This window comes from Sturnira hondurensis, unplaced genomic scaffold (genome assembly GCF_014824575.4).
Source record: "Sturnira hondurensis isolate 20B ecotype Veracruz unplaced genomic scaffold, ASM1482457v3 Scaffold0006413, whole genome shotgun sequence".
Lineage (NCBI taxonomy): Eukaryota > Metazoa > Chordata > Mammalia > Chiroptera > Phyllostomidae > Sturnira > Sturnira hondurensis.
The window spans coordinates 57,612,781-57,638,899 of record NW_028079044.1 but is presented as its reverse complement, the minus strand read 5'-3'; the positions used below and the strand labels follow the sequence as shown (position 1 = coordinate 57,638,899).

At 51.4% G+C, this 26,119-nt stretch overlaps 1 protein-coding gene across 4 annotated transcripts in view; it reads left to right on the top strand.

Moving 5' to 3' along the window:
• ADAM17 (ADAM metallopeptidase domain 17) overlaps positions 1–26,119 on the top strand; it is a 39,794-nt gene that overhangs the window by 11,892 nt on the left and 1,783 nt on the right. For 2 of the 4 annotated variants that reach the window (XR_005066845.1, XM_037048694.1), the window contains exons 3-17: positions 1,193–1,323; positions 2,255–2,343; positions 5,858–6,026; positions 7,713–7,849; positions 9,541–9,630; positions 11,826–11,939; positions 14,082–14,226; positions 14,322–14,410; positions 15,393–15,545; positions 17,242–17,441; positions 17,857–17,960; positions 21,931–22,065; positions 23,454–23,584; positions 24,121–24,199; positions 24,829–24,917. Coding sequence is in view for 1 of the 4 variants with exons in the window: in XM_037048694.1 (XP_036904589.1) it covers positions 1,193–1,323; positions 2,255–2,343; positions 5,858–6,026; positions 7,713–7,849; positions 9,541–9,630; positions 11,826–11,939; positions 14,082–14,226; positions 14,322–14,410; positions 15,393–15,545; positions 17,242–17,441; positions 17,857–17,960; positions 21,931–22,065; positions 23,454–23,584; positions 24,121–24,199; positions 24,829–24,917 (1,855 nt within the window). In the remaining 3 variants the exon portion in view is untranslated. Of the gene's footprint in view, positions 1–1,192; positions 1,324–2,254; positions 2,344–5,857; positions 6,027–7,712; positions 7,850–9,540; positions 9,631–11,820; positions 11,940–14,081; positions 14,227–14,321; positions 14,411–15,392; positions 15,546–17,241; positions 17,442–17,856; positions 17,961–21,930; positions 22,066–23,453; positions 23,585–24,120; positions 24,200–24,828; positions 24,918–26,119 lie in introns of those variants that run through there. The other 2 variants (XR_005066846.1, XR_005066847.1) reach the window with 2 other exon arrangements.

Below are 26,119 nucleotides of genomic sequence, written 5' to 3'. Positions count from 1 at the left end.
ATGGAGACAGTCTCAGTCTAGATACTTGCAGGCCGTTCAGACTTGTGCAAACCCATGGGAAGTAACATTTCATATTTTTGTCACCACAGCAAAATCTGTCCCTGTGGCCAAGATGAAAAATGTGCCCTTCTTTATCTCTGGTGTACGCCGGCATGCTGAGAGGACTCTGTAAATAATAATTGAAACCTTCTTGCCCACTGTGCTCAGTTTTTTTTTTTTTGAAGATTTTGTTTATTTATTTTTAGAGAAGGGGAAGGGAAAGAGAAAGTGAGGGAGAGAAACACCAATGTGTGGTTGCCTCTCACCTGCCCTCTAATGGGGACCTGGCCTGCAACCCAGGCAGGTGCCCTGACCAGGAATCGAACCCTTTGGTTCACAGGCCTGTGCTCAGTCCACTGAGCCACACCGTCGGGGCCCATGCCCAGTTTTTAGTCAGGTCTGAAACTCGTAGAAAACAGAAGAATATTAAGCCAACTAAAGAGCTGTAGTAGTATCTTAATGTCTGTTTTGCTTTTTGCTTTGTATTTATTTTTCTTGCAGGATTGTGGATTAATTTTTTTTAAGATAAGTTTTCTTAAGAAGAAGAAAAAAGCATGAGTGCTTTTAAATACAGAAAAGTAGCATTTATTAATTTTGCTCAGCAGGAAGATCAGATTGATTGCTAGAGACAGCATAGTACAGGCTTCTGAACAAACCAAGGCAACTTTTGTACTCAGTTAATAAAACTGGTAAATTCTCGCCATTCACTGGCTATATAACCTGGAGTATGTTGAGTTACCTCCGGGCTGCAGTTTTTACTCTGTGAAGTGGAGATGAGATAAACAGAGTGTCTAGTATTGAGTAAGTGTTCAGTAAATGGCAACTAACAATACCAGTTTGTAGGTTTTTGAGACAAGCCGGACACCGACTTGCCCTGTGGAGCTGTGTGTGTTTCCGCATTCTTCAGAGTCTCCCGGAGGGATGAATGCTTGGGCCGTTCAGTCTTTTGTCCCCGGTTCTAGTTGCTCTCGGTCCGCCAAGGCCTGACAACTGGAGAAGTCGGCCTGTTTTAGAGGGGATGCAGTGCTCGAGGCGCTTGGTAAAACAGTTGTTAAAGTTGCGTGTCGGCTTTTTTAAAGAAAGTTTAATTAAGTGAAAACTAGGCTTCCATTTTGTGTTCCTGGAGTAACATTCAGGTGCATTCTTTCTTTAGGCATTTCAAATTGTACTTGACATCAAGCACCGAACGCTTTTCCCGAGATTTCAAAGTCGTGGTGGTGGACGGCAAAGATGAAAGCGAGTACAGCGTCAGGTGGCAAGACTTCTTCAGCGGGCACGTGGTCGGTGAGTGCGCGGCTTGTCCGCCTGCCTTGGTGTCTGGGTTTGGGGTCCACGTCTCACTCGCTGTACGCTCGTTTCGGGGAGGCGGGAGCAGGGCTGTCAGAGAACGGCTGCTCTGTGTTCACGTGAGACCTCTGGTTCGGGAGCAGAGGCGCTCAGACGGGGTGATGTGGGTGTTTCCAGCATGTCAGGCCAGCTGGCTGCTTTGATAATTACAATGAACACCCTCTCCGGGGATAAGAATTTGACCTCTTTTCTCCGGAAAAGGATTGTAGACATCCTTCTACGATTTTAAACAGGGAAGCTAGGAGATAAAACACTTGACTTTATGATCCTGTTATGTATTTATTTAAGAAACTGTATCAAGCTAGCAATTGTGGTTTACTTCTGGAACTTTCTACAATAAGAAAAAAATGGCATTAAAATTGTCACGTGGCATGCTATAATTTAATTACTTATGTAAAACATGCTTGGTATTGCAAAATTTTATTTGTCCATCTGTGTCACAAAATGTTTTTTAAAGAAAATTCAGTTTGTTCACTTACAAAAATAATAAATAAATAAATACTCTGTCCAGAAAATGTTGTCAAATAGTATAGGTCAAGACCTCTGTGTGTTCCAAATTATGCTTTCTGCTTCCTCTTAGTTGTTTCTTACCCCCAAATAGGCAAAGTTATTCCGGAAGGAAATCTACACATTGGTATGTTTTGTTCTAAAGCAGATTTAGGTCTTTCTCTACGAGAATGGAGGCAAAGAGATAGGTTTCAGGCGGCTGGAGCGAGGCCCCTGCGGTGGGAGACTGGCCGGTCTGGGACGCTGCACGGGCTTGCTTGCTCTTGGAAGGGCTCTGTTGCTTTGTAATGGCGGCTGTGCATAGTTTATTTTTTTGATATAGATTTTTTTGATAATGAAAGATCATTTTTTTTCTCTTTAGGTGAACCTAACTCTCGGGTTCTAGCACATATAGGAGACGATGATGTTACGATACGGATCAACACAGATGCAGCGGAATATAACATTGAGGTAAACCTGCACACACATTTTTTAGCATGTATTTTTGTTTCCATTATTCTCTGTTCATTAAATTTATTGGAGTAACATTGGTTAATAACATGAACTTCAGGTGTACAATGTTATAATACGACATGTCTTTACTCCGCTGTGTGCTTACCACCCGAAGTCTGGTCTCCTTCCATCACCATGTACTTGACCCCCTTTGGCCTCTTGTCCTCTCCTGCCCCCTCCCTTTCTGTCGTCTGTGTGAGTTCGTCTTTTGTTTGTTTGTTGCTTTTTATTTTGTAAAGTTATTTCTCAGCTGTTTTAAGAAGACAAAAGTCTGTAATAATACTTAATTTTCTTCTTGTATTTAAAGTATTTTAACCAGGAAAGTAGATGACTTTCTTTAAAAAGAAGATAATATTTTTTATAAACAGCTAAGAAGCTATTGTAAGATGTACCCTGTATTTTCTTTTTTTAGTCCTCACCTGAGGACATGCCCGTTGGTTTTAGAGAGAAGGCAAGGGAAGGGGAGAGAGGGAGGGAGATACTGATGTGAGAGAGAAACATTGGTCTGTTGCTTCTCGCACACACCCAGCCTGGGGACCGAACCCACAGCCTAGACGTGGGCCCCGACCGGGGGTTGAACGAATGACCTTTCGGTGCGTAGGACGATGCTCCACCCAGCTGAGCCACACCAGCAGGGCGACACGCACCCTGTGCTTCTAAGTGCCGTAACTGAATAAAAGTCATGTGGGGTGCACAATGGGAAGAGAAAACTTTCCCTTGTGACTCATCTTTTCCTTATTCTTTCTTTAATAACCCTACTATAAGTGTAAACATTCTCAAGGGTGAAGGTGAAGTCTTATTTATCCATTTCCCCTACTTTTTCTAGATGCTCTGGACATGCAAGATCAGTAAAGGGTGGTGATAGTTTATACTCTGTGAGGTTAAAAGAGGGAATTGTGGGAAACTTGGGCCCTGGCCACTCTCTCATTAGCATTCTCCCTGTGGAAACCGAGACCCTCCCCATCACGTTTGGGTGGGACACACAACCGTGAGGAAGGTCCTAGCCCGGAAAACAAGGCAGATCTGTGGGCCAAAGTGATTCTGTGTGTCTAGGAAAATAGGAGAACTGTGGGCAGTGGTGATGGCACCGACATGCGCTGACCGTGACAGCGTCCCGTGCACGTGAGCGCTGGGGTCCGCGCTCAACCGCGCGATCTCTTCTCGCGTCTGCACCACCGCTCTGCTGTCCAGTGGGGGTTCTCGCCTCTCGTCTCTTACTCACCAGGTGGTTTCTCCCAGCAACTTAACTAGTAATGGTGGTAATAGGGTTGCTTCTCATAGTAGTGAGAGTTAACTACGTTTGTTTTGACATCTTAGTAATCAGATTCCTTATTTTACATCATCTTTAAAATAGGTGTTATCACTACTTCACCCAGTGAGAAAAGCTATACTCGGATAAGGTGCCGGTCCAGGGCATGTAGCGTGAGGTCCAGTAGAGGTTTGAACCCAGGTGTCTCTGATCCCACAGCCTGCTGTCTTTCTCTGGGCTGGGCGGGCTCTACTACAAACTATTGATATGGATTTAGAAATGTTTGTCCCAGAATACAGAAAAATGTCTCTTCTCCTCTTTGTGGGCCAGGTGAAGGTCACTGCCACCCAGGAGCTGGTTAGTTAGCCCTGAGGCTCTGTAACCACTGTTTCTTAAATCTGCCTCGAATGTGGATTGCGAAAGAAGAATATGTACGTGTGTATTTAACAGCTTTATTGAGGTATACAGTTCACATACTGTACAATGTACCCATTTAAAGCACATAATTTGGTTGTTTTTATTGTTTATAGAGTTGTGTACTTATCACCATGACCAATTCTAGAACACTTGATCACCCCCAAAAGAAACCTCTTACCCTTTAGTAGCCCGCCAACCTTCCCCGCAACTCCCCCAGCCCCAGGAAACCTCTGATCCAATGCTCTCCCCCTGGGGTTGCCCGGCCTTTCCACATGAGCGCAGTCACACAGCATGCGATGTGCCGTGACTGGCTTCTCCCACTGGGAATGTGTTCGAGTTCCGTTCATGTTGTAGCCTGTGTCAGAACTTCCTTTCTTTGGTTACCAGACCTCACTGTGCTCATTCTCACCGCGTTCTGCTCGTTCGTGCTCAGTGAGGCATTGGAGTTGCTTTCGCTTTCAACTGCTCTGAACAACGTTGTGATCATCGGGGGACAAGCTGCTGTCTGAGCACCTGTTCTCATTTCTTGTGGATATAAACTGGGGCGGGGTCGCGGGGCTGCTCTCCACAGTAGCTGCGCCTTTTACTCTCACCGTCTCCACGTGGTACACTTTATAGCCCACGCTGTGCCCTCACCGGCAGTGCGCAGGGGTCTGGGTGGCCGCAGTCTCGCCCATCCCTGTGACTGATCGCCTTCCCGGTGGGTGTGAAGTAGTGTTTTCTTGTGATGTCAACTTCATTTCCAGGATGGATGTGGATACACAAATGTGTATGTGTGTATGTATATATAAATTTTATATCTTTTTCGTACATTTCCCATAGGCCGTTCAGTTCTGATGAGACCAGTTCCCTACCGAGAAGAACTTGATTTTAAATTACTGTATTTTGCCACGTTTAATATGCATTTTTTTTGCCCAAAGTTTTGAGGCAGAAATCAGTAGCAAAACGTGGGTGCGCATTATACACAGGAGCACATTCCACATGGCAGAATATGGCAGCGGAAAAATCCTGTTGACTTGGGTCACCTCTCCAGTGTGTTAGTTCTGATTTTCCGTGGCCCTATAATCTTGTAAGTGAAGATTTTTAAAAGACTGCTTTCCGTGAAACTAGTAAATTCTAGGCATATTGTTAAAAGGTTTTAGTCTTCTGTCATGAAACTGTGTTTGTTCTTCCCTGTACATAAAAAGACGTTAAGGAAACTGGAATGAAAGAGCCCAAGAACCGAAACCGTGTCTAACTTGTGTTGCTGTGTGTCTGTCGCCTGGAACAGTGCCAGTGGGTGGGAAGGGGGGACTTGTTCTCTCTCCCCCGGCTCTTCTGAAAGACTTCGTAGCTTGTGCAGCACAACACTCCTCTTCGTGTGCAGATAATGCCAAAGAATGAATAGCCCATGTATTTAGTTACCAGCATAGAAATGCTATGATGAAAATTGGAATGGTTTATTTTTGATAAAACGACTTGTCATTTTAATAACGGGGAAGTGAATGTTATCTAAAAAAAGAAAGGGACCCTGGCTGGTGTGGCTCAGTTGGTCGGAGTGTCATCCATTACACGGAAAGGTTGTGGGTTCGATTCCTGGTCAGGGCACATGCCCTGGGGTGCGGGTTCAGTCTCTGCCCAGGGCCCGTGCTGGAGGCAACAATCGATGTTTCTCTCCTTCCCTTCCCTCCCCTCTCTCTGAAATCAGTAGGCGTGTCCTCCGGTGAGGGTTTTTAAAAAGCAAAACAAAAACAAGGAAGGATGTAAGAATTTAATGTTTAGACATTTTTACATTTTCTGTCTTAATTATTCTTCTTTCTATTTCAGCCACTTTGGAGACTAATTAATGATACTAAAGACAAAAGAATGTTGGTTTATAAATCTGAAGATATCAAGAATGTTTCACGTTTCCAGTCTTCAAAAGTGTGTGGGTACATAAAGGCAGACAATGAAGATTTGCTTCCAGAAGGACTGATAGACAGAGAGCTCCATGGTGGTAAGACTTAGAAATGAAAACCTAACCTAGTTTTACGGCTGTCTTCAGTAGGGGGGGTTGTTATTATTATTATTATCATTTAAGATTTTATTCATTTACCTTTAGGATGAAGGGAAGGAGAGAGGGAGAGAAACATCAGTGTGTGGTTGCCTCTCTTGCGTCCCCTGCTGGGAACTGGCCTGCAACCCAGGCATAAGCCCTGACTGGGAATTGAACTGCCATCGTGTGGTTCCTAGGCCCACCCTTAATCCACTGAGCTACACCAGCCAGGGCAGGGGTGATTATTAATTGATTTAAAAAATGTTTATCAAGTTGAAAAAACTGTTTTCAAAAGTTGAAAAAACTTTTGTTAAAGTTGATTCTTTTGCCTATAATGTAAGAAATGAAGACACTAGAAAACAGTGGTAACAGAAAGATTGGATTTAAAAAGACTGGGGACAGGGGAATGAAGTAATCTGAGGGAGCCCTGGCTGGTGTGGCTGAGCGGGTTGAATGCCAGGCCCCCAGTAGGGGCGTGCGTGTGAGAGGCAACCGATGGGTGTTCCTCTCTCCCCTCCCTCTCCCTCCCTTTCCCTCTCTCTAAAATTAAATAAATAAAATTTTAAAAATTCTGAGGGAAATATTCTTTATTTGCAGGTATTTAAAAATGACAAAATAATACTGTTGTAAAACAACCTTTAGATAAGTTTATAAGAAGTTAGTTGGTAATGAGAGTTCTCTGCTGCGTAGAGAGAAGGAGGTGATCAGTTTGGGACAAATCCATTTAGAGTCGTTTGAAAACAAACATCTTGGAGAAATAGTCTACTGTCCTCATTTTTGAAAACCTTAGAAAATGTTACTAGCATTTTGTATGTAAATGAATTATTTTTTTAAAAGATTTTATCTGTTTACTTTCCAAGATAGGGGAAGGAGGGAGAAAGAGAGGGAGAGAAATATCAATGTATGGTTGTCTCTTGTGCGCCCCCTACTGGAGACTTGGCCCACCGTCCAGGCATGTTCCATGACTGGGAATTGAACTAGTGACCCTTTGGTTTGCAGGCCGGTGCTCAGTCCATTGAGCCACACCAGCCAGGGCTTAGTATGTAAATAAATTCCTTAATAGTTTGATTATTTGATCAGAAAAACAACCTGTTAACAGAAACTAATTTTTAATGTGTGATTACCTTGACATTTTTATTCATGGACTTCCAGAATAAAGTGAGAGCTTCAGAGCCCAGCAATAAATAGGTGACTACTTTACTTCTGAGTGCTTTTTTAAGTTGTCTCCTTTTAAAAATTACAGACACTTTTCCTTGGTTTTGAATTCTACAATTTAAAAAACTCATATTTCGGCCCTGGCTGGTATAGCTCAGTGGATTGAGCGCTGGCCTGTGAACCAAAGGACTGCGGTTCGATTCCCAGTCAGGGCACATGCCTGGGTTGCAGGCCAGTTCCCAGCAAGGGACCCACGAGAGGTAACCATACATTGATATTTCTCTCCTCTTCCCCTCTAAAGATAAAGAAATAAAATCTTAAAAAAAATAAACAACTCGTATTTCTTTCCTATTTTCCTCCAAATTGTGTTTTTGTTCGAGATCTCTAAGCTCAAGTAATGTTTGTTTCAAAACCATGCTGGATTTAAAGGGCTACTATAAAACACTCCTTGTTTTGACAAATGTTGATTGAATAGTGCATACACATTCGCAGTAGAGCGTGCTCCTCGGGCGAAGAGAAGAGCCGAGCCTCACCCCCTGAAGAACACGTGCAAACTCCTGGTGGTGGCGGATCACCGCTTCTACAGACACATGGGCCGCGGGGAGGAGAGCACCACCACCAACTACCTGGTGAGTATCCGCTCCGCCGGCCGGCCCGGTGCAGAGGGGCCTGCGGGCATGTGATGCGTATGAGCCCCGTCTGTTTCAGATGCCGTGATATTTTACAAAATATTTGAGGGCTGTCTTTTGAGGTTCTTACATGAACGCATAGAGATTCTATATTCAAAGTTTTGAAAATCTGTTTGACCTTTGAACTATTACTTTCTGCACATCAGCATTTTTGAGCACTTTAGGTTTAGGCCTCTCTTCATGGAAGTGAGTTCTTTGAAAACGTCCCTGCCGTGACGGCGGTGGTCTCGTTGGCGACACGTGAGAACGTGTGCTCTAGTGTGGCGAAGGTGTCTGTGTGAGCCTGCACACCTCGGCTGTGAGCATGTCAGAGAAGGTGGTCTGGTTCGAGTCCCGAACCGCTGACTGTTGGCCTCCGCCGAAGTAGGTGGGGCTTCCCCGGTCGCAACCAGCTGTAGGGCTGTGACGTGAGGGAAGGTGATGGAGGTATTGACATGGGGTTTTGAAGTGTTTACCACGTAGTTTGAAAAGTCAGGGGGTCAGGGTTTCATTGACATCCTTTATCAGTGTGACCTCATGTGCCCTAACTGGGCACTGACCGAATGCTGTGTAGGAAGTAAGAGAATGCAGCTATTCATGGACCGAGAGCCTAGTGCAGTCAAGGCTTCTTTCTCGTTGCCTCGCCTTTCCCGGTCTCTGTGTTGTTTCATTCGTGCCCCCCCCTCGCCCTTCTCCCCCTGCCCCGTGAAAGAGTCCACTGTCAGGGTAGTGGGAGCCGTGTGTGAAGTCATTGTCATTCTTGCTCCGAAGTAAGAGAGAGCTTTCTCAAAAAAGTTTCTTAATGGGGCTTTGTCTCAAGGGGCTCCTCTTAATTTACTTCTTGGTTCATTACACCAAGAATATGAGGATAACGAGAGGCTTATTCTTAAAAGTTGTGTTTCTTAGTCTTGCAGTTGCTATAAGCCAACAGCAGTTTCCTACCTATAACGTGCTCACAGTCGTCTGAGCAAACCCCATCTGCTCAGTTCTGAGCAACCGAGCTATCTCTGAGGGGAAGGGAGGGAGGGACGTTTTGTTCTCAGGGCGTGTGCACCGTCCTTGGCTGTTGTGCTGTCCTCCCGCCCCCCCCCCCACCCCCACCCCTTCCCAAGTCCCAGTGCAGAAGGAAGGAGGAGGGCGGCGCCTCGTTCCCCTGGTGCCCTCGCCCGGGCCTCTGCAGAGTTCTGCCCGGCTGGGCCGGGGCAGGATTAGCAGTGCCAGGTGCTGCTCCCCCCCGCCAGGGGGCGCTGAGGAGCCTGCACAGAGATAGAGTGAAGACGGAGTACCTCTTAGAAGAGAATGTTTTAGTGAAGTTGAACGACTATTAACTTTCATTTTCGTAGTTGACTGAAATGGCAATTTTTAAAAAGCCTGTTACTCGGCATTTTGGTTTCGTACTCATCTGATTGCTTGGATCTGTGATACGGTACGTCGCTGTTTTACTCGGCCAGCAGCGGTTATTTGGGGCTGGGAGTAATTTCTTCGGTAGTGGTGGCAGTGGTAAAGAATAACATCTTTACGCTAGTTGTTGTCATTAGTGGAAACTTTATTATGACATTTTCTCTAAACTGGTTTCTCCTCCCTGCAGGAAACTGTCACGTTGCAAAGAGTAGTAAAGGTGTGCGTTTTCTCCCCCCACCCCTCTCACACAGATAGAGCTGATCGACAGGGTTGATGACATCTATCGGAACACTTCGTGGGACAACGCGGGCTTTAAAGGCTATGGAATACAGATAGAGCAGGTATTGATCACGTGTGAGCCTGCGCCACTTGAGTGTGTGTGGGTCAGTGCTTGTCACTTACATTCATCCCCCACAGCCTGTCTTCAGATGGACTCATAAATAAATATTCTCAAGTGCCAGTAGTTCTTTTTTTTTAAAGATTTTATTTATTTGTCTTTAGAGAGGAAGGAAAGGAGAGAAGGAGAGAAATATCAACGTATGGTTGCTTCTTGTGAGTCCCCTGCTGGGAACTGGCCCACAACCCAGGCATGTGCCCTGACTGGGAATCGAACCGTGATCGTGTGGTTCGCAGGCCTGCGCTCAATCCACTGAGCTACACCAGCCAGGCCCCAGAAGTTCTTGTTTGATGTTACATGGTGTTTTCGGTATTATTTATAGATTATGAAGTTTTCTGTTCTTAAGCTTCTTTTAGGCAGAAAGCTTTTTTGCTGCTGTGATCTCTCCTTCCTCTGAGTTCACGGCCTTTCACCCGCCTTGTGTTCCTTGTCTCTGGTTGGGCATTCTCTCTGTCGCCAGAGTTCGGCACAGGGGGTTGGGTCCCTTGTCAGACGCTGCTGCGAACCTCTGTGTGCATTGCGAGGCAGTCGCACATGCAGGACCATGAGGCCTCCTCCCCCCACACCTCCTGATTCAACAGTGTGTGTCTGGCCGCGATGTATTAATGTCGTCACTCTATCTCATAGTACAAATTGTTCCAAATTCGTAAGACTGATTAGAAAGGCTGTTTTGAAATTGGGTATTGCTTTGGACAGACACTCTGATATGGAAACTGTGGAAATTACTATTTCTGTTTTTTTCCTAGGTTCTTTGTACTAAATTAACCCTATTCTTATAGATTATATAGATAGAATTGAGATTTTTTTTGAAAAGTGTGAAATTATACATCATTCTTATAGTGTTAAACTCTTATAGTACTTACATTAAACTAAGAATTATTTTTCCCTTGTCCATTCTTTTGCTTGCATTTTCTTTTTTAAGTTACTGTTTGAATGGGTAACACACACATATGGTACAAAAGGCAGGGAACTTGCCCACTGTGACACATTCTTCCCCAGAGGCACCCATGTCACTAGTGCCGTGTGTTTTTCCAGAGACACTTTGTGCCTGTATGGCGTGTACGTGTGCATGGGTGCCCCACGCTGGTGGGGCACCACCCTCCCGGGCCGTGCTTCCCCACTCCGTGAACACGTCTGCGGCTCTGCCCACATGGCACCTGTCGGGCTGCCTCGCTTGTTTGAACAGCAGCAACTTGTTTGAGTTTTGTGGGGTCAGTAAATAAAACTCTTTTTGCTCTAGAGCAGGGGCGTCAAACTCACTTTCGCGGGGGGCCACGTCAGCCTCCAGGTTGCCTTCAAAGGGCCGAGTGTAATTTCAGCTTCTTAACTGTTAAGGAGTAGCTACATTTATACAGTCCTAAAACTATTTTGGCCCTTTGAAGGCAACCGCAAGGCTGCAGTGGCCCCAGTGAAAGTGAGTTTGACATCCCTGCCTTAGAACTTGGAACCAGTTGAAAAAAATAGGTGTGATAAAGGAGGTGAAAATACATAGCTTATTTAATGATGACAAGACAGGCGGATGGGAAGATGTGGTGTAGATGCGCAGTCACAGCAGGTTTCCTGCTTCGTCCCCAGATGGACCTTGAGCACCCACCGTGAAGGCTGTGAAACCCGCCCCGGTGAGCTCACTGCCTGGCGGCAGAGCCGACAGTGCGCCCCCTGCAGGCCGGGAGCTAGAGAGCCCCAGAAAGGACGGGGCTGAGCGTGGCTTTGTTCCCCAGGTTATAGTGCAGGTGCAGGATGTGCTCGGGGGACCGCCCTGCTCTTTGTCTCCTGTGGCCCGTTCCTGCGCTCTGCAGGGCGTGCTGCTCTCGTTCTGCACCTCTCCCTCCTGCACTGTGGTTGCAATAAATATTTTAGACTAAGTTGTCATTTTTTCAACTAAATACAGAGGAAATGGAAATTTGGGAGCACACTGATAAATTTAGGAATCATTCATTGACATGTTTTCCTTATATGCTTCTCCCATTGTTTTTAAACATTGAATATTTACAGCTGAAGAATTCTGTGGAATTCTGGTTCTAAAACATATTTTTCTCTAGAATTATAGTCTTTTTTGAATATCTAAAACAATGCAGTATTCAGAGTTTGTGACTTTTTTCCCGAAGTGTTCTAAGCATGTTCTCTCTTTAAGTATAGATTCGCATTCTCAAGTCTCCACAAGAGGTAAAGCCTGGTGAAAAGCACTATAATATGGCAAAAAGTTATCCAAACGAAGAAAAGGATGCATGGGATGTGAAGGCGTTGCTCGAGGTAGGTTGTGTAGCCCTGGATCTGCGGGACGCCTTGACACCGGGGGTTCCTGTGGGCGGGTTGTGTCTGCGCTGCTGAAGGGGCGTTGGAGGGAGTGCGTGGAAACCGGGAGCAGCCCCCAGCTGACCCAGCGGTGCCCTTGCCCCTGGCAGTGGGGCCAGCGGCAGGAGCTCAGAAAGGCTGTGCACACGGAAGCGCCCCCGAGCAGCGCCACCGCTCCCTGCCAGCTGTGAGAGTCCAGTGGGGTGACAGCACGTGCCCAGTGTGGACATTTTCTGGGCCATTTTGTTTGTTTGGGGGTCTCTGAAACTTCAGTGAGTCTCTTGGCCATGATGATCTGGCGCCGTGGAAATAAATTAGGCGGCAGAAATGTAATTAGAGATCTGGAAGGCCTGTGGAAGGATGTTAAGTTTTTGTGGTTTTGTCCTGGCGAACAGTCTGAAGGCAGTTAACCTAAACGCTCTGGGCCCTGACAGAACACGGCTCACCCTGTTGGCCACACGACGTCAGCACCTGGTTCTGTGTGTGCCACCGCTTCTGACAGGACCTGTGGGGCGATGGGGTTTGTCTTTCAGGAGGTCGAGGATGTGTTGGTTTCCTCTTGGTGCTTTAAAAAATCGCCACAGGTTTAGCAGCGTGAAATGACCCTGTAGTTGTCCAATAGTTTTCACGGGTTAGTTCAGGCGCAGTGTGGCGTGTCTGGATTCCCTGGTGAGAGTCTCACAAGGTGGAAATCCAGTGTTTGGAGTTTGAGTGGAATTCCAGGAGTCCTGCCGACTCCTTACCCGGGGTGAGACCCCTAGAGCACTCTGTCTGTGTGGCACACCCACGTGCCTTGTCCAGTTGGACCTGCTGGCGACCCCAGAGGTCAGTCAGGATGGCACTGTCAATCTTCTAATGAGACTCAGCATGTGCTGTAGTCCGTTAGGACTGCCGACGACCAAGAGGACCACAGGCTGGGGGGCTGAAAGGACAGGCCTTTATCGCCTTGTAGTTCTGGAGGCTTGAGGTCTGAGGTCAAGGTGTTGGCTGGGTTGGTTTCTTCTGAGGTCTCTTTGGCTGGCACATGGCCATCTTCTCCCTCCGTCTGTCTGAACCCTCATCCGCTCTGGGAAGGGCACCAGTCAGGTTGGATCAGGCCCGCCCGTGTGACCCATTTCACCTTAATTACCCTTTAAGGGCCTCATCTCCAAATGCAGCGACATTCGGAGGTGCTGGCGGTTAAGACGTGAACATACGAGTTGGCGGGGACACAGTTCAGCCCATAACAGCAAGTTAAGTGACTTGTCCTTGGAGAGACCTATAGCTGTGACTGATGGCCAGAATTGAGCGGTTGCACCTGTCTGTGGGGAGGCGTGGAAGGGAAGCGCTTGGCTCTGCAGGTGCTCCCCAGTCTCCCCTCTCAGGCTCCCAGCAGGTTCCCAGAGGCCCCCCTGTGCCACCGAGCTGCCAGAATCCCCGCGTGGCCAGGGCGGGCTCTGCTGGCTACACCGCAGCCTCATCCAGGCCTTTTCTGCCGCTTAGTTAAGCATTTTAAAAATCAAGGTCTTTTAAATTGGAGACCACAGGTTGTTTTAGCAGAGGTTTTTGAAGTAATATATAGAGCCCTTTTAAGAAAAAAAAAAAATCCTCCCAAAGCACTAGTGCTGACTTAAATGGATTTTAACCTTAATTTTAGTAAAGTAAAACTAACTATACACGCTTTCTTATAAGTTTGTATTTGTAACTCTTATACATTCTAAAACCAAAGCGAACTTTGAAAAAACAACAACGCTGACAAACCAACAGAGTCCTTGAATCACGTGTGAGCCTCGGCGCGGGGTGCGGCGCTGAGACCCCCGCCCCACCGAGAGGTGTCCCTGCTGAGACTGACACATGCGGGGTGTCCAGTGCTGGGCACCATGGCTTCTGACAGCTGCTGCGAAGAGCCCCCGTCTTCCCTTTTGTGGGCCTTCGCACCTCCCGCCAGTGCGGGGGTGGGCCGCTCCTCACCTGCGCAAGTGGGCGGGCCGAGCTGTGCCGAGGAGCACCAGCCTGCACGGTGTGGCGCGGACCTGCAAGCCTGTGGTGCTGCACTTGGCCGAAGTGTCTTACAGCACGATGTCATTGTCAATGTGACTGAGAGCACTTTTCTTTTTAAAGCAATTCAGCTTCGATATCGCTGAAGAGGCATCCCGGGTCTGTCTGGCGCACCTTTTCACCTACCAGGACTTCGACATGGGCACTCTTGGGCTGGCCTACGTTGGCTCTCCCAGAGCCAACAGTCACGGGGGCGTCTGTCCGAAGGGTAAGCTCCCACCTGTGCGCGTGCAGTCACGGCAGGCTGCCGGGCTCACACGCTGTCCTGTGCTGAACACGGTGTGTGTCTGCTTTCTCCTTTAGCGTACTACAGCCCGATTGGAAGGAAGAATATCTATTTGAATAGTGGTTTGACCAGCACAAAGAATTATGGTAAAACCATTCTTACAAAGGTACGTTCTTTTATTTTGCTTAAAGGATAGATTTTTAGTTTACTATAGTTGTATATTTATGTAGATGCCTTCTAAAAGAGTAGTACATACTGGGTATTTTTGTTTCTGTCTAAAAAACACGTTCCGTGGTGGGCAGTATGAAAATAAAAGGTCTACGGGGGGAAAATGGAAGGTGCCAGTCAAACCCCTGCCCAGAGCTTCGCGGCTGCTCTTTTCCCTGGGGCGTTCCCCAGAGCCCTCCCTCCCCGCATTCGAAGGCATCGCTCCATTGTCCTTCAGTGTTTGCGTCCCTATTAAAGAATCTGAAGTCGTTCCCATTTTTTTCCCTTCGTATGTGGCCTGTTTTTTCTCCCTCTGGAAGATTTTAGGATCTTGTTTTTGCCCAGATACATCCATTAGAAATACGCTAGACGCACTCCAGAGAGCCCACACAACCACCATCCCATCCACACGCAGACTTCGGTGTGGGGTGCGTTCGCCTGCCCCCGTGGAGCGGTCCCCGGGGTGCGGTCTGCAGGCAGCACTGCGTAGGGAGCATTCCGCAGGCTGCAGGAGCTCGGGCGCCCCGGGCCCGGGTCTCCCCGCTGCCTCTCAGCCCTTGGAAAGCACAGGCCTCCATCCTCCTCGTCACCCACGTCCCAGGATGGTTCCCTTCTGTGTTGCAGAAGGGATGACACAGCGAGAGCAGTCTGTCCCTGTTAGAAAGCTGGTGTGGAAGCCCCGCCCCCAGCTTGTTTCTGTCTCAGTGGGCGGAGCTGGGTGACTGACGTGGCTGCCCAACCCCTCCAGGGATTGCGCGGGGCGGGGGGTGGGGGGGACGGACGACGACTGTCCCAGTTGAGTACATTGCTGCCTGGGCAGAGTTAAGGGTTCTTTTGGCATCCGATTGATCAGGACCCGACTTACGTCAGCAAGGCGCAGTGGCCATAGCAGGGGACAGCTGGGTATTGGGAAGTAAAGTTTTCTCTGTGTGGTCTTTAAGGAAGCTGACCTGGTTACAACTCATGAATTGGGGCACAATTTTGGAGCGGAACACGATCCGGATGGTCTAGCAGAATGCGCCCCAAATGAGGACCAGGGAGGGAAATTCGTGATGTACCCCATCGCTGTGAGTGGGGATCATGAGAACAATAAGGTACGTGCCTCGGAGCCGCTCTGCGTGGGTGGGAAGGGAGCAACTGTGTGACCACAGTGAGAACTCGGGAGGGGTGGGGAGGGGGCTGCAGCTCACCCAGGCCCGGGGACTGGGTGTGCGTTTGGGTAGGGTTTCTGACAGAGCACAGTAGCTGACTTGGGATACTGCCACCAATTTCAGAGACTTTAAGAGTGGCTGTGACTGACTCTTAGAGTCTGACCAGAAAGTGCCCGAGATGTGCGGTCCTGCCATCTTACGGAGCGCGAAGCTGCAGCAGCAGCGGGCAGCGCGGGGCAGCCCTGGGAAGACGTCCTGCTGCAGAGGGTGGGGGCCGGTGATGGGCGTCTCTGAGCAGGAAAGAGGCTGCAGCGCGTGTCCTGACTTCTCTTGGGAGCCCAGCCCCTTAAATATCTGCACTACAACAATTCATCAGACGGTCCTTTTTTCTTGTTGCTTATTTCCCTTTTCATACTTTCATTGTTGTTTAGAAACCAGCATACACGTATTGTAAAACTTTTCTGTTGTTTAGGAAAAGTTACTGTTATGTGGAGCTTTGTCACTGTAAAGGTAGGGTGGTGACTTCCGAACCTCTGACGAGGTGTGCCAGTGTGAGAAGCCTGTCACAGAAAAACTTAACTAGTAAAAGAAAGAACACTTAGTTTAAGAGTTTGATAATAGCCAGAGTTCTGCTTTTCTTTTCTTTATATTTTATTGATTACACTATTACATTTGTCCTGATTTTCCCCCTTTGCCCGCCTGCACCCAGCACCCCACTCCCTCAGGCCACCCCCCCACTGTTCATGTCCGTGGGTCATTGGTGTGGGTTCTCCGCTGCTCCCGTTCCCTGTGCTGCACCCCGCACCCCGTGGCTGTTCTGTAACTGCCCGTCTGCACGCCTGGACCCCTCAGCTCCCACCCGTTCCCCCACACCTGCCCCCGCTGGCAGCCATCCTGCCTCTCCACGTCGGCTGCTTTGGGGAAGGGGCTGTTCGGGGCTCCTCATCAGTCTTCCCACACGCAGGAAGGGCCGTTCCTGTGGTTCGGGGGAGCTGGGGGAGGGCCTCCTTGTGAGACACTGGTCACCTTAGAAAACAGATACTGTTAAAATCTTGCGGACCCACGAAGACGTGTAGGTAACAGTTTGGAAGTTAGTCTTCTAACCAACTGTATGTAACGCTGCTGCTTCTTGGTACGTTCAGCCACGCAGAGACGCGGAACATAGACTGTACAGCTAGCCAGGCGCCGGGGAGGGGTGCACTGGGCCCAGACCCTGTCTACATGCCTGGGTCTTCTGCCTAGGAGGACGGTCTGCGTCTAGTCCGCTCTGTCACCGGGGGGTGCCATGCCCGAGGGAGGGACAGCCGGTGCCCTGGCAGAGTTCAGGGCTGTCGGCTGCGCTGCGCTGCCTGCGCTCTCGGCCGTCCAGCTTGGGTGCACGGGCTCAGCCTGTGTGCAGCGGGCCCTCCCGGGGCGGGCTGTCGGCTCTTAACCAAATTCACACCAGCTTTTTAACATTCTGAAGAGGGAGAGAATGCCGTGGCGCACAAGGACATCTAGAGGTGACAGCAATGGCACTGGACGTGCCTCAGGAGGCTCTGACTGTGACAGTCGTGTCCAGAGTCCAGAGGAGTGCCGCACACACATGGTGGTGTGTCTTTACGTTGCTCCGGGCCCTCCGTGGCCTTCTCCTCGCCAGATGTTCTCCAACTGCAGCAAGCAGTCCATCTACAAGACCATCGAGAGCAAGGCCCAGGAGTGCTTCCAGGAGCGCAGCAACAAGGTGTGCGGCAACTCCAGGGTGGACGAGGGGGAGGAGTGCGACCCCGGCATCATGCACCTGAACAGCGACACCTGCTGCAACAGCGACTGCACGCTGAAGAAGGGCGTCCAGTGCAGGTGGGCACGCAGCCGGGGCCGGGGCAGGTGTTGGGGCGTAGTGGGTGGAAAACGCAGGGCGTATGAACACTGTAAATTCTCAGGGGGTCAGGCTTGGGCTCCCTAGTTTCCTGGCCGTTGTTTGCCTTGCAGGCCTGTTTATGGTTTTTTTTTTTTAAATTTCTATATGATGTTAGTGAAAACCAAGGACACCAAGATGTTTTAAAGATGAGTCCTTTTGGACCAGTGTGCCTCCTCTCCACACGGCTGCTGCCCGAGTTGGGAGGGGCAGACGGGCACCTGGGCAGTTGGGTGGTGCGGGAGGGCGGCCCAGCCAAGAGACCTTCCCACGAGCCAGGGCTCCAGGGCCTGGTAAGGTGACCACGGACTTGGCTGTGGGACTGCCCTCTGAGTTGAACTGCCCCTTCCTCCGCAGTGATAGGAACAGCCCCTGCTGTAAAAACTGCCAGTTCGAGACCGCCCAGAAGAAGTGCCAGGAGGCCATCAATGCCACTTGCAAAGGCGTGTCTCACTGCACAGGTGCGTCCTCCTGCTGGTGCGAGCGGGGTTCTCTCCCCCGTGGGCTGTGTGAGTCTGGAAAGCAAGTGGATGTGGATGCAAACGCCCTTCCACCTCGTGCAGAGTTGGGTTGGCTGCACTCCTTTTTTGTGGCACAGCGTCACTGGTCTGTGCCCGGCCCGTTACTGTCCTGTTCGTCATTACTTCGCTCACTTCGCTCTCCTGCCTCTCACGAGCGTCTGCTCCAGTGTGTCTGACATTTGTCCAGATGTGTGTATACCCTTGAAACATGATGTGTTGTGTGTGTTTCTGACATGCCAAAATGATGGTCTACTTTAGATCTTTTAAAAGATTGTATTTATTTAATTTAGAGAGAGGGGGAGGGGGGAAGAAAGAGGGAGAGAAACATTGATTGGTTGCCTCTCACACGTCCCCAACTGGGGTCCTGGCCTGCAACCCAGGCATGTGCCCTGACTGGGAATTGAACTGGTGACCCTTTGATTCGCAGGCCGGCGCTCAGTCCACTGAGTCACAGCAGCCTGCTGGTTCCATGTTGGTTTTCCAAGTGGTGGCTGCTGTGCAGCGTGGTATCTGTGTCTGTCTGCGTTGAGAGCACTGAGGGGCGCCCGCGGAGTGTTGGTCACGGGATCATCCCGCTCCTCCGTGCCCCGAGTGGTAGCTGCTGAGATCGCCTGTATGGCCTTGACACTGTGGGCAGCCCTCGGCTGACATCCCCACGCGTCTCCTCCTGGCTGTCAGTGTTTCCTGGGTGTGCGTGGAGTGGTGGGCGTGCTCAGTCCCTCGGGGGGCTGCGCTGATGTCGAGAGCAGTGGGACACACTGGCGTGTGGGTGCCGCTGTCCCGACGTCCTTGCCACACGGTCTCATTTCTGCCAGTCTGGTACCTGTGAAGGGATTTCTCATCCTCATTTACGTTTTTCTCCAACGTCTCTTTGTGTTCCCTGTTCAGATTTCTCCGTCTGAGTAGCCGCTTCATACACTTGACCCATTTTATCAAATGGCGTTTCGTGTCCTTTGCTGTCCCTGAGTTGGCAGGGTCCTGGCACAGCAACCGTCTGGTTCACACATTGCGCACACCTCCCTCCTGTGTGCCATGCTTCGGGGAACAGAAATCTGTAGTTTCTGTGTTGTGTGTGTGTGTGTGGTTTTGGTTTTTATTCTTAGTTATGGGTGGTTACAGAGATGTTTTCCAGAGCTGCTTCTGTTAGCTTCACAGCGCTCCTTTACGCGGGGACTGTGATCTCTCTGGAGCCCACCTTCGAACTCCCCACAATTTGAGGGTTATGACCCGTGTTGGCTGTGGTCCTGTCCGTGCGTGGAGCATGCAGAGCTGTGTTATTAGGGACTCGGTGGAAACCTGCTGTGCCCTCTTCTCCTGCCCGTCCATTACCAGTGTGCCTGTCTCTCTCCACCCTTGTGGTGCTTTTGGACTTGGAGATGTTTCATTTAACATGCAGCTCGCCGCTTGGGGTTTTTTGATGGTGGCAGTGGTTCCTGTTGTCTGGCATACCGCTCCCATTCTCATAGTTTTATAACTTTATCCTTTGGCTGGTTGGATTTTTGAATAGCTTTACTGAGATACGGACATACTGTAGCATTCGCTAGTGTTCATCCACTCGGTGTGTGCAGGTCAGTAGGTGTCAACGGGTTCATGTTTGTGCGCCTGCCACCACAGTGACTTTACACCGTCACCTCAGAAGCAGCCCCGTGCACGTGAGTCAACGCTCCAGATCTCCGCACCCTGGCCCAGGCTCCCCGTCTCCCCGTCTCGGTGGCTGTGCCTGTTCTGACATCCTGCACAGTGCAATCACAGTGCAGTCACAGTGCGCTGCCTGTTGGGACCTGCTTCGTCCCCTCGGAGTGGTGTTCTCAAGGCTCACATCTGCTGTGGCTGGGCCAGCGCGCCATTCGTTTCTGTTGCTGAACGCTGCCCCCTCCAGCAGCTGTGTCCCACCTTCCCTTTGCTCGTTGGTCAGCCGGCGGGCTTTCCCTTGTTGTCACTCTGGCTGTGAGTACTCACTCTGTGCTTCATTTCCGCGTCCCTGCTGTGTACGACCAGGAGTGGAATTGCTGGGTTGGATGGTGACCCTCTCTGGCCTTTGGGGCGCTGCCAGACTGTCTCCCCGGGCAGCTGCTCCGCCCCCGCCCCCACCAGAGGAGTGCGGGCTTCCAGTTTCTCCACGCGCTGGTCAGCATTTATTGTCCCATGTTGGTGGTGGTCATCCCGGTGGGTGTGAGGAGTGTCTCCTTTTGGTTTGTCCTTTGGTTTTTCCAGGTGTGCCTTGTAACACGTAACTGTGGTTTTTACGGTCTGAGATCTGTCAGCACTGCTGGTTTGGCGGGTACCGGGAGCTTGGGTATCTCGGTCAGGCTCTAAAAACATTTCCTAGCTGTGCTCAGCATTTTGGTCTTTAATAAAGCAGATTCAGAAAGATGTTTTTTCTCTCTCTTTTTAAGATTTCATTTATTTTTAGAGAGAGGGGAAAGGAGGAAGAAGGAGAGGGAGAGAAACATCAGTGTGTGGTTGCTTCTTGTGCACCCCCTACTGGGGACCTGGCCCGCAACCCAGGCATGTGCCCGGACTGGGAATTGAAGTGGTGACCCTTTGGTTTGCAGGCCCACACTCAATCGACTGAGCCACACCAGCCAGGGAGATGTTTTCTTTTTAAATAAGTATAAGTACAACAGTTCAATAAAATGCATTTCTTCTTAGTAAGTGGACTTTTGTCCTCGTATTACTTTACATGGGCAGCAGCTAGCAGAGGACCCGTTCATCGTGAGGAAGCGGCCTGCATCAGTGGCGGCAACGTGTCCTGTTAGAAACAGGGTCTCGCTGGGCGTGGTCATTCTTGGTCCCCTGCCGGGGCCGTCTGCATCCACACCTCTGGGGGCAGGGCCTGGTGACCTGTGCCACGACTGAGCTCCGGATTGCCCCACTGCACACTGGGCTTAGGGGCCTGCCGTCCTTCGTGGCCAGCTGTGGAACGAATGTCCCGGCAACCCAGCGAATGCCCGGGGGTGAAGGGCCCTGCAGACTGGAGGCGGCTGGGAGGCCCCGCGGGAGCGAGTGCTGGGATCCCAGCAGAAGCTCTGTTGTGTTTTCGCCAAGCTTTGCACCACAGACTGCCCTGCAGACCTTGACCTAGAAACCTTGGGCTTGGTTCCTTTTCTCAGTGGAGAGGCTGTGTCCCCGCCCAGCCCCCGCCCCCAGCAACTCGGGGCGCATTCATTGTTATCATCACGGCTTCTCCTCTGCTCTCCTGTTGACTGTTACCTGCTTGTGCTGCTCACTTTCCAGGATGAGTCACTCGCTCCATCCTCTCCCGAGTGTGACATCCTTTAGTCACTCTTCTTTGTCCTCAGACTCACTGATTCATTCAGGACACATGTATGGGGGATGTGCAGGGGTGGGGGGTAGGGCTGGACGTAGGCTGAGTCCTGCATAGCAGGTCAGGTCTGTGCTGCCAGGGAGCGCAGCCTCCGGGTTGGCGGGGCGTCCAGAGAGAACTGGGGTCAGCCAGAGAGATGTGAATTGGAAACTGCCCCCCAGCAGGAGAGAGGTGTGTGGGGCGAGGGGACCCAGGCAAAAGCCATCCAGTCCCCCCAGAAGATTGGGGACGAAGGACCAGCATAGCCAGAGTTCTGAGGTAGGACACACCTTGGAGGGAGAAGGTGGCTGTCCTAGCACGTGGCTTCCACATGACATTTGCCTGTAGTCCCTGCCGTGGTGCTGGTGGGATTTTATTAGTGGCCACGGCACGTGTGCATGTTTACACGTGTGAGAGAAGCACACTGCATGGCAGGTGTGGAGGAGGCAAAGGCCCGGAGACTGGGTGTGGACATTCGGGACCTTCTGAGGGCCTGGCACACCTTTCTGCTAGGCCAGGGCTCCCCGTTGGGACAGGGTGGGCGGTGCGCCCTGTAGACCTGGGGGCTGTGCCTCATGGGCGTCTGCTTGTTGGTGCTTCCAGGTAACAGCAGTGAGTGCCCCCCTCCCGGGAATGCCGAGGACGACACCGTGTGCTTGGACCTGGGCAAGTGCAAGGATGGGAAGTGCATCCCCTTCTGTGAGAGGGAGCAGCAGCTGGAGTCTTGCGCGTGCAATGGTGAGCACATGGCCCCGCGGCAGGCTGGCGCGGGTCAGGAGGCGCCTGTGTCCGCCTGGCGCAGGGCCTCCACTTGGGACCCCCGGGGTGCCCACCGCTCCCTGCTGCTGCCGGCTGTGCAGGGCTGCGTGGAGACCAGCAGGCCTCTGGGCTCAGGTCCTGGCTCCTCCACCTTGTCTGCAGAAACCGTCTTCCTAGTCTCACTTCTTGCCATGTTTTCAGACCATGTGCCCAGTGTGGGGCAGGGTAGGAGGGAATTTTGTGGGTGATGGATGGGTGGAGGTCTGTCTTTGCCGCCCCTCCCCTGTGTCCCACACACCCTGACAGGAGCAGCAAGCTGCCTGTGTCCTGTTGGCCTTGAACTGTGAGGCTCCTTTAAGCCTTCACCCGAGAGGGCCGATTCCAGGACTGGCCCATCTCAGGGTGCTCGCTGCCAGGTACCTGTGCAGGGGTTGTGCTTAGTAATGGGTGGTGACGCCATGCTGACCTCTGACACTTGTCCTTGGGTTTCCGTGTTACTTTTGGAGCCCCTGGGTCTGAGGAGGGCCTCAGGGATCGGTGGGTCCAAGCTGCTGCCCCACCCCAGAGGGACGTCTGCTGGTTTCCAAACAGCCGCCACAGCCCTTGGGCTGGGCCTCGGCGCCTTCCCGACAAACTAAGTGTCCCTCCAGGCGGAGGGCTGTGCAGAGGAACACGATGCGGCCCATGCCGAGCAGACACTATTGAGCAAGTGGCAAGAGGCTTAGGGGCCCTGAGAGGACACACAGTGAGGCCCTGGAGACATGTGACGAACATGACAAAGCCTGGTTTCCCTCTGAGGCGGTTTTTCATTTTTGGTGTCCTCATTGATTTCTGTGACTGTAAATGCCTACTCACCTGGATGAAGTCTGTCCTGTTACATTGCCAGTTGACTTCCTGGGCGTTTCCGCTGTTTCTGTGGGTGTTGGTGGCTTATCTGATGCTCCATCACTCCTGTCCCCATGTCCTGTCAGAGGCTGGCCACTGGGCTCCTGTCCCGGGGCACTGAGAGCCACGCCCACAGGGAGGCAGCTCTGTCTACAGCCCTGGTTTCTGGGGCGTCCTGGACGTGCAGCAGCCGGGAGGGCAGCGTTCTGAAGCCCTGTGAAGCGGAGGGGGTGGTCTGGTTTCTTTTGCTCCAGCAGAGAAAGAAAACGTTCCCGAGTGGTTATTTTTTTTGCCTCGTGGCCTGTACTGAGGATGGAGGAGGTGGACTCAGGTTCTTTCTACAGGGGCGGGATGTGGATGGTGCTAGCTCTGGCAATAAGGAATGAAGGCTCTCCTTCCGCCGTGGGGGCACGGCGGGGGCGGGGGGTGCGAGGGGAAGGACGGCCTCGTCTCCGAGGAAATGCAGCCACCGCTCTTTTCAGAGACGGACAACTCGTGCAAGGTGTGCTGCCGGGACCCCACGGGCCGCTGCGTGCCCTACGTCGACGCCGAGCAGAGGAACCTGTTTCTGAGGAAAGGGAAGCCCTGTACGGTGGGGTTCTGTGACATGAATGTGAGTATTTATTCACACACGGCTTCTGTCTCTACCTGCCGAATGGGAAGTTTTTATGTCGTGAATACTCAGTTTTGCACATGGAAGGAAACTGAGACGCCAACGCTGCACATCCTCCCTCCGCACTCGCAGGGGAGGTCGGCGTGTGGGCCTGACCGGAGAGCAAGCCCACGTAGGTCGGGGGGCTTTGGCAGAGTTGGCTGGTTTTCGGCAGAGGGTCCTGATTATTTGGTTTTCTAGGTTAATTATAAAATTGACCAAGATGGCAGAAATGCAAGTTTTTATTTTGAGACAGGTGCTGAGTAGGAAAAGTCTAGAAGCAGGTTGACCCACCCAAGTCAGACCCTTTGCTCTCTAGGGAAACATGATTTTGTCCATGCAGTGCACGGAGGAGGGCGTGTTAGAGCGCTCTCTCCAGGCAGCCTGGCCGTGTCCCGTCGGGGCGCCCTCACTGGACGCTGGCCTTCAACAGACCAGTTTCTCGACTTTCGTCCCCTGGTGATTCTTTCAGGGGTAACGCTGCTCTCTGTTCACAGGGCAAATGTGAGAAACGGGTCCAGGACGTCATCGAGCGCTTTTGGGACTTCATTGACCAGCTGAGCATCAATACTTTCGGTAGGCGACTTCCCCGGGCGGTGGTCCGCCTGTTTCTGTGATGATAACTGAAGAGCGCGGCTTCGGTCCCCTGCGCTCTGATCACACAATGGAGGGTGGAGATGTTCGCCATGTGGTATGGATGCAGCCTCAGATGAGGGAAGTCGGCACTTACTCCAAGCGCGCCCTTCCTTCTCCACTAAAGTGAGCACGTGGTAGTGTCCGCGTGGTTTGGTCCCACAGGGTGTGAGTCTGAACGCTGGTTGGTGAGTTTTTATTTATAAACGGGCCTCTGATTTTGCAGAAGCAGGAGGCATTCTGTCCTCTGGGCCCACAGGTAAGAGTTCAGCTGCAGAAGGCAAACCCAGAGAGCAGCCCTGTCCTTGTAAAGCATGGTTACCAGCAGCCTCGGTCCAACGGCTCCCCCCTCCACCCCCTGAGCATTGTCGCCTGTGCACCGCCAGGGCTCGCTCTGGGTGGGGTGCGTCAAGCCTCACAGGGGCGCCACAGCCGCCCCTCCCTGAGCTGGGTCTGAGTGCCCTCTAGCCAGCAGTCTGTGGTGTCTGTCCCAGTGATGACGTCGTAAGAGCCCTGAGATTTAGATCTGCGACGTATTTGATCGCAACATTAACTCCCCCAGTTGTTCGCAGGGAAGTTCCTAGCAGACAACATCGTGGGCTCCGTCCTGGTCTTCTCCTTGGTGGTCTGGATTCCTCTCAGCGTGCTCGTCCACTGTGTGGTGAGTCGCCCTTCCTAAGGAACAAACTTTCTCACAGTTTTTAGAGAAAACTCCAATCATGCACTCCTCAGAAAAGGTGAAGTTTATTCTTAACAGAATCTGATGTTTCCAGTGACATCTCTAGGTGCTGCACCTAGGAAACCACATCTTGTGAGGAGCTCAGCTGATTGTCTCGTGAATAATTTTACTGTGTGGGTGCTTCACTCTCGTGGAGTTTCCGAGGAATTGTGTAGTCCGAGCACAGGGCGCCATCTCCCTGGGCCTGCTGGGCCCTCTGGCAGGTGTGGTATGTGCACAGGGCGGTGCCCTGCACCGTCCACATCCTGGCATCACTGCACGGGCGTGCAGCCACTCCTGGCGAGTAAGAGTGTGCTGTCATTTCCGTTCAAGTGAGCACCAGCAGACACACTGAATTGGGTGTGTCTGGGGACTCCAGGCACTTTATCATCTTGGGGCTTTTTCAAAGCCATTCTTACAGACCTGTTCCCCTTGCTTCTCTGGATGTGAGGGCTTGTCTTCTGCAGATGAGGTCGGACCTGGGCTGACACTCCTGCAGGGCCCCTCCCGGGCGCACATGGGAAGTCCTGGCGCAGCTCACACAGGAGTGCTCACGGCTGGCCTCTCTGGGCAGGGTGGGGCACCGAGCCTGACAGGCCTGGGCAGGAGACTCTCCAGGGAGCAAGCATTTGGGCTGAGGCAGAGCCATTTCTATAGTGACAGGTGGGAGCCTGGCAGAGGGACAGCAGTGCCCTCCACTATGGGGGCTCTCACTTGAGTGAAACGTACACTTGTGGGCTCTGAAGCCTGACCCTTGATTTCTGAGCAAAGCTGCTGTGAAGAGGGAGGGGCTGGCTTGTTTCTGACCACAGAGCTCCTTCAGGGCAGCTGGCCTGGAAGCCAGGCAGATTCATGGGCTCAGCCTCCTGCCTGGTGCCGTGGATGGAACTGTGCATTCAGCCTCCAGTCGTAGGGTGTAGGTGATAAGGCCCAGTTCCGTGAGGGGTTGGGGCCACAGGACCCTGGAGACAGCTGGGGATGGTAGGCTCTGGTGGGCTGGGCACTGAGGTCCAGCCCCCTTGGCCCTCCACTTGCGGCCATGGCCAGTGTTGCCCTGGCACAGACCAGGCCTGGACATCAGGGAGGAGGGTGCCCTTGGGACCCTCCTACCCACAGCAGGCAATTGCTTAGAGAAATACTGCCTG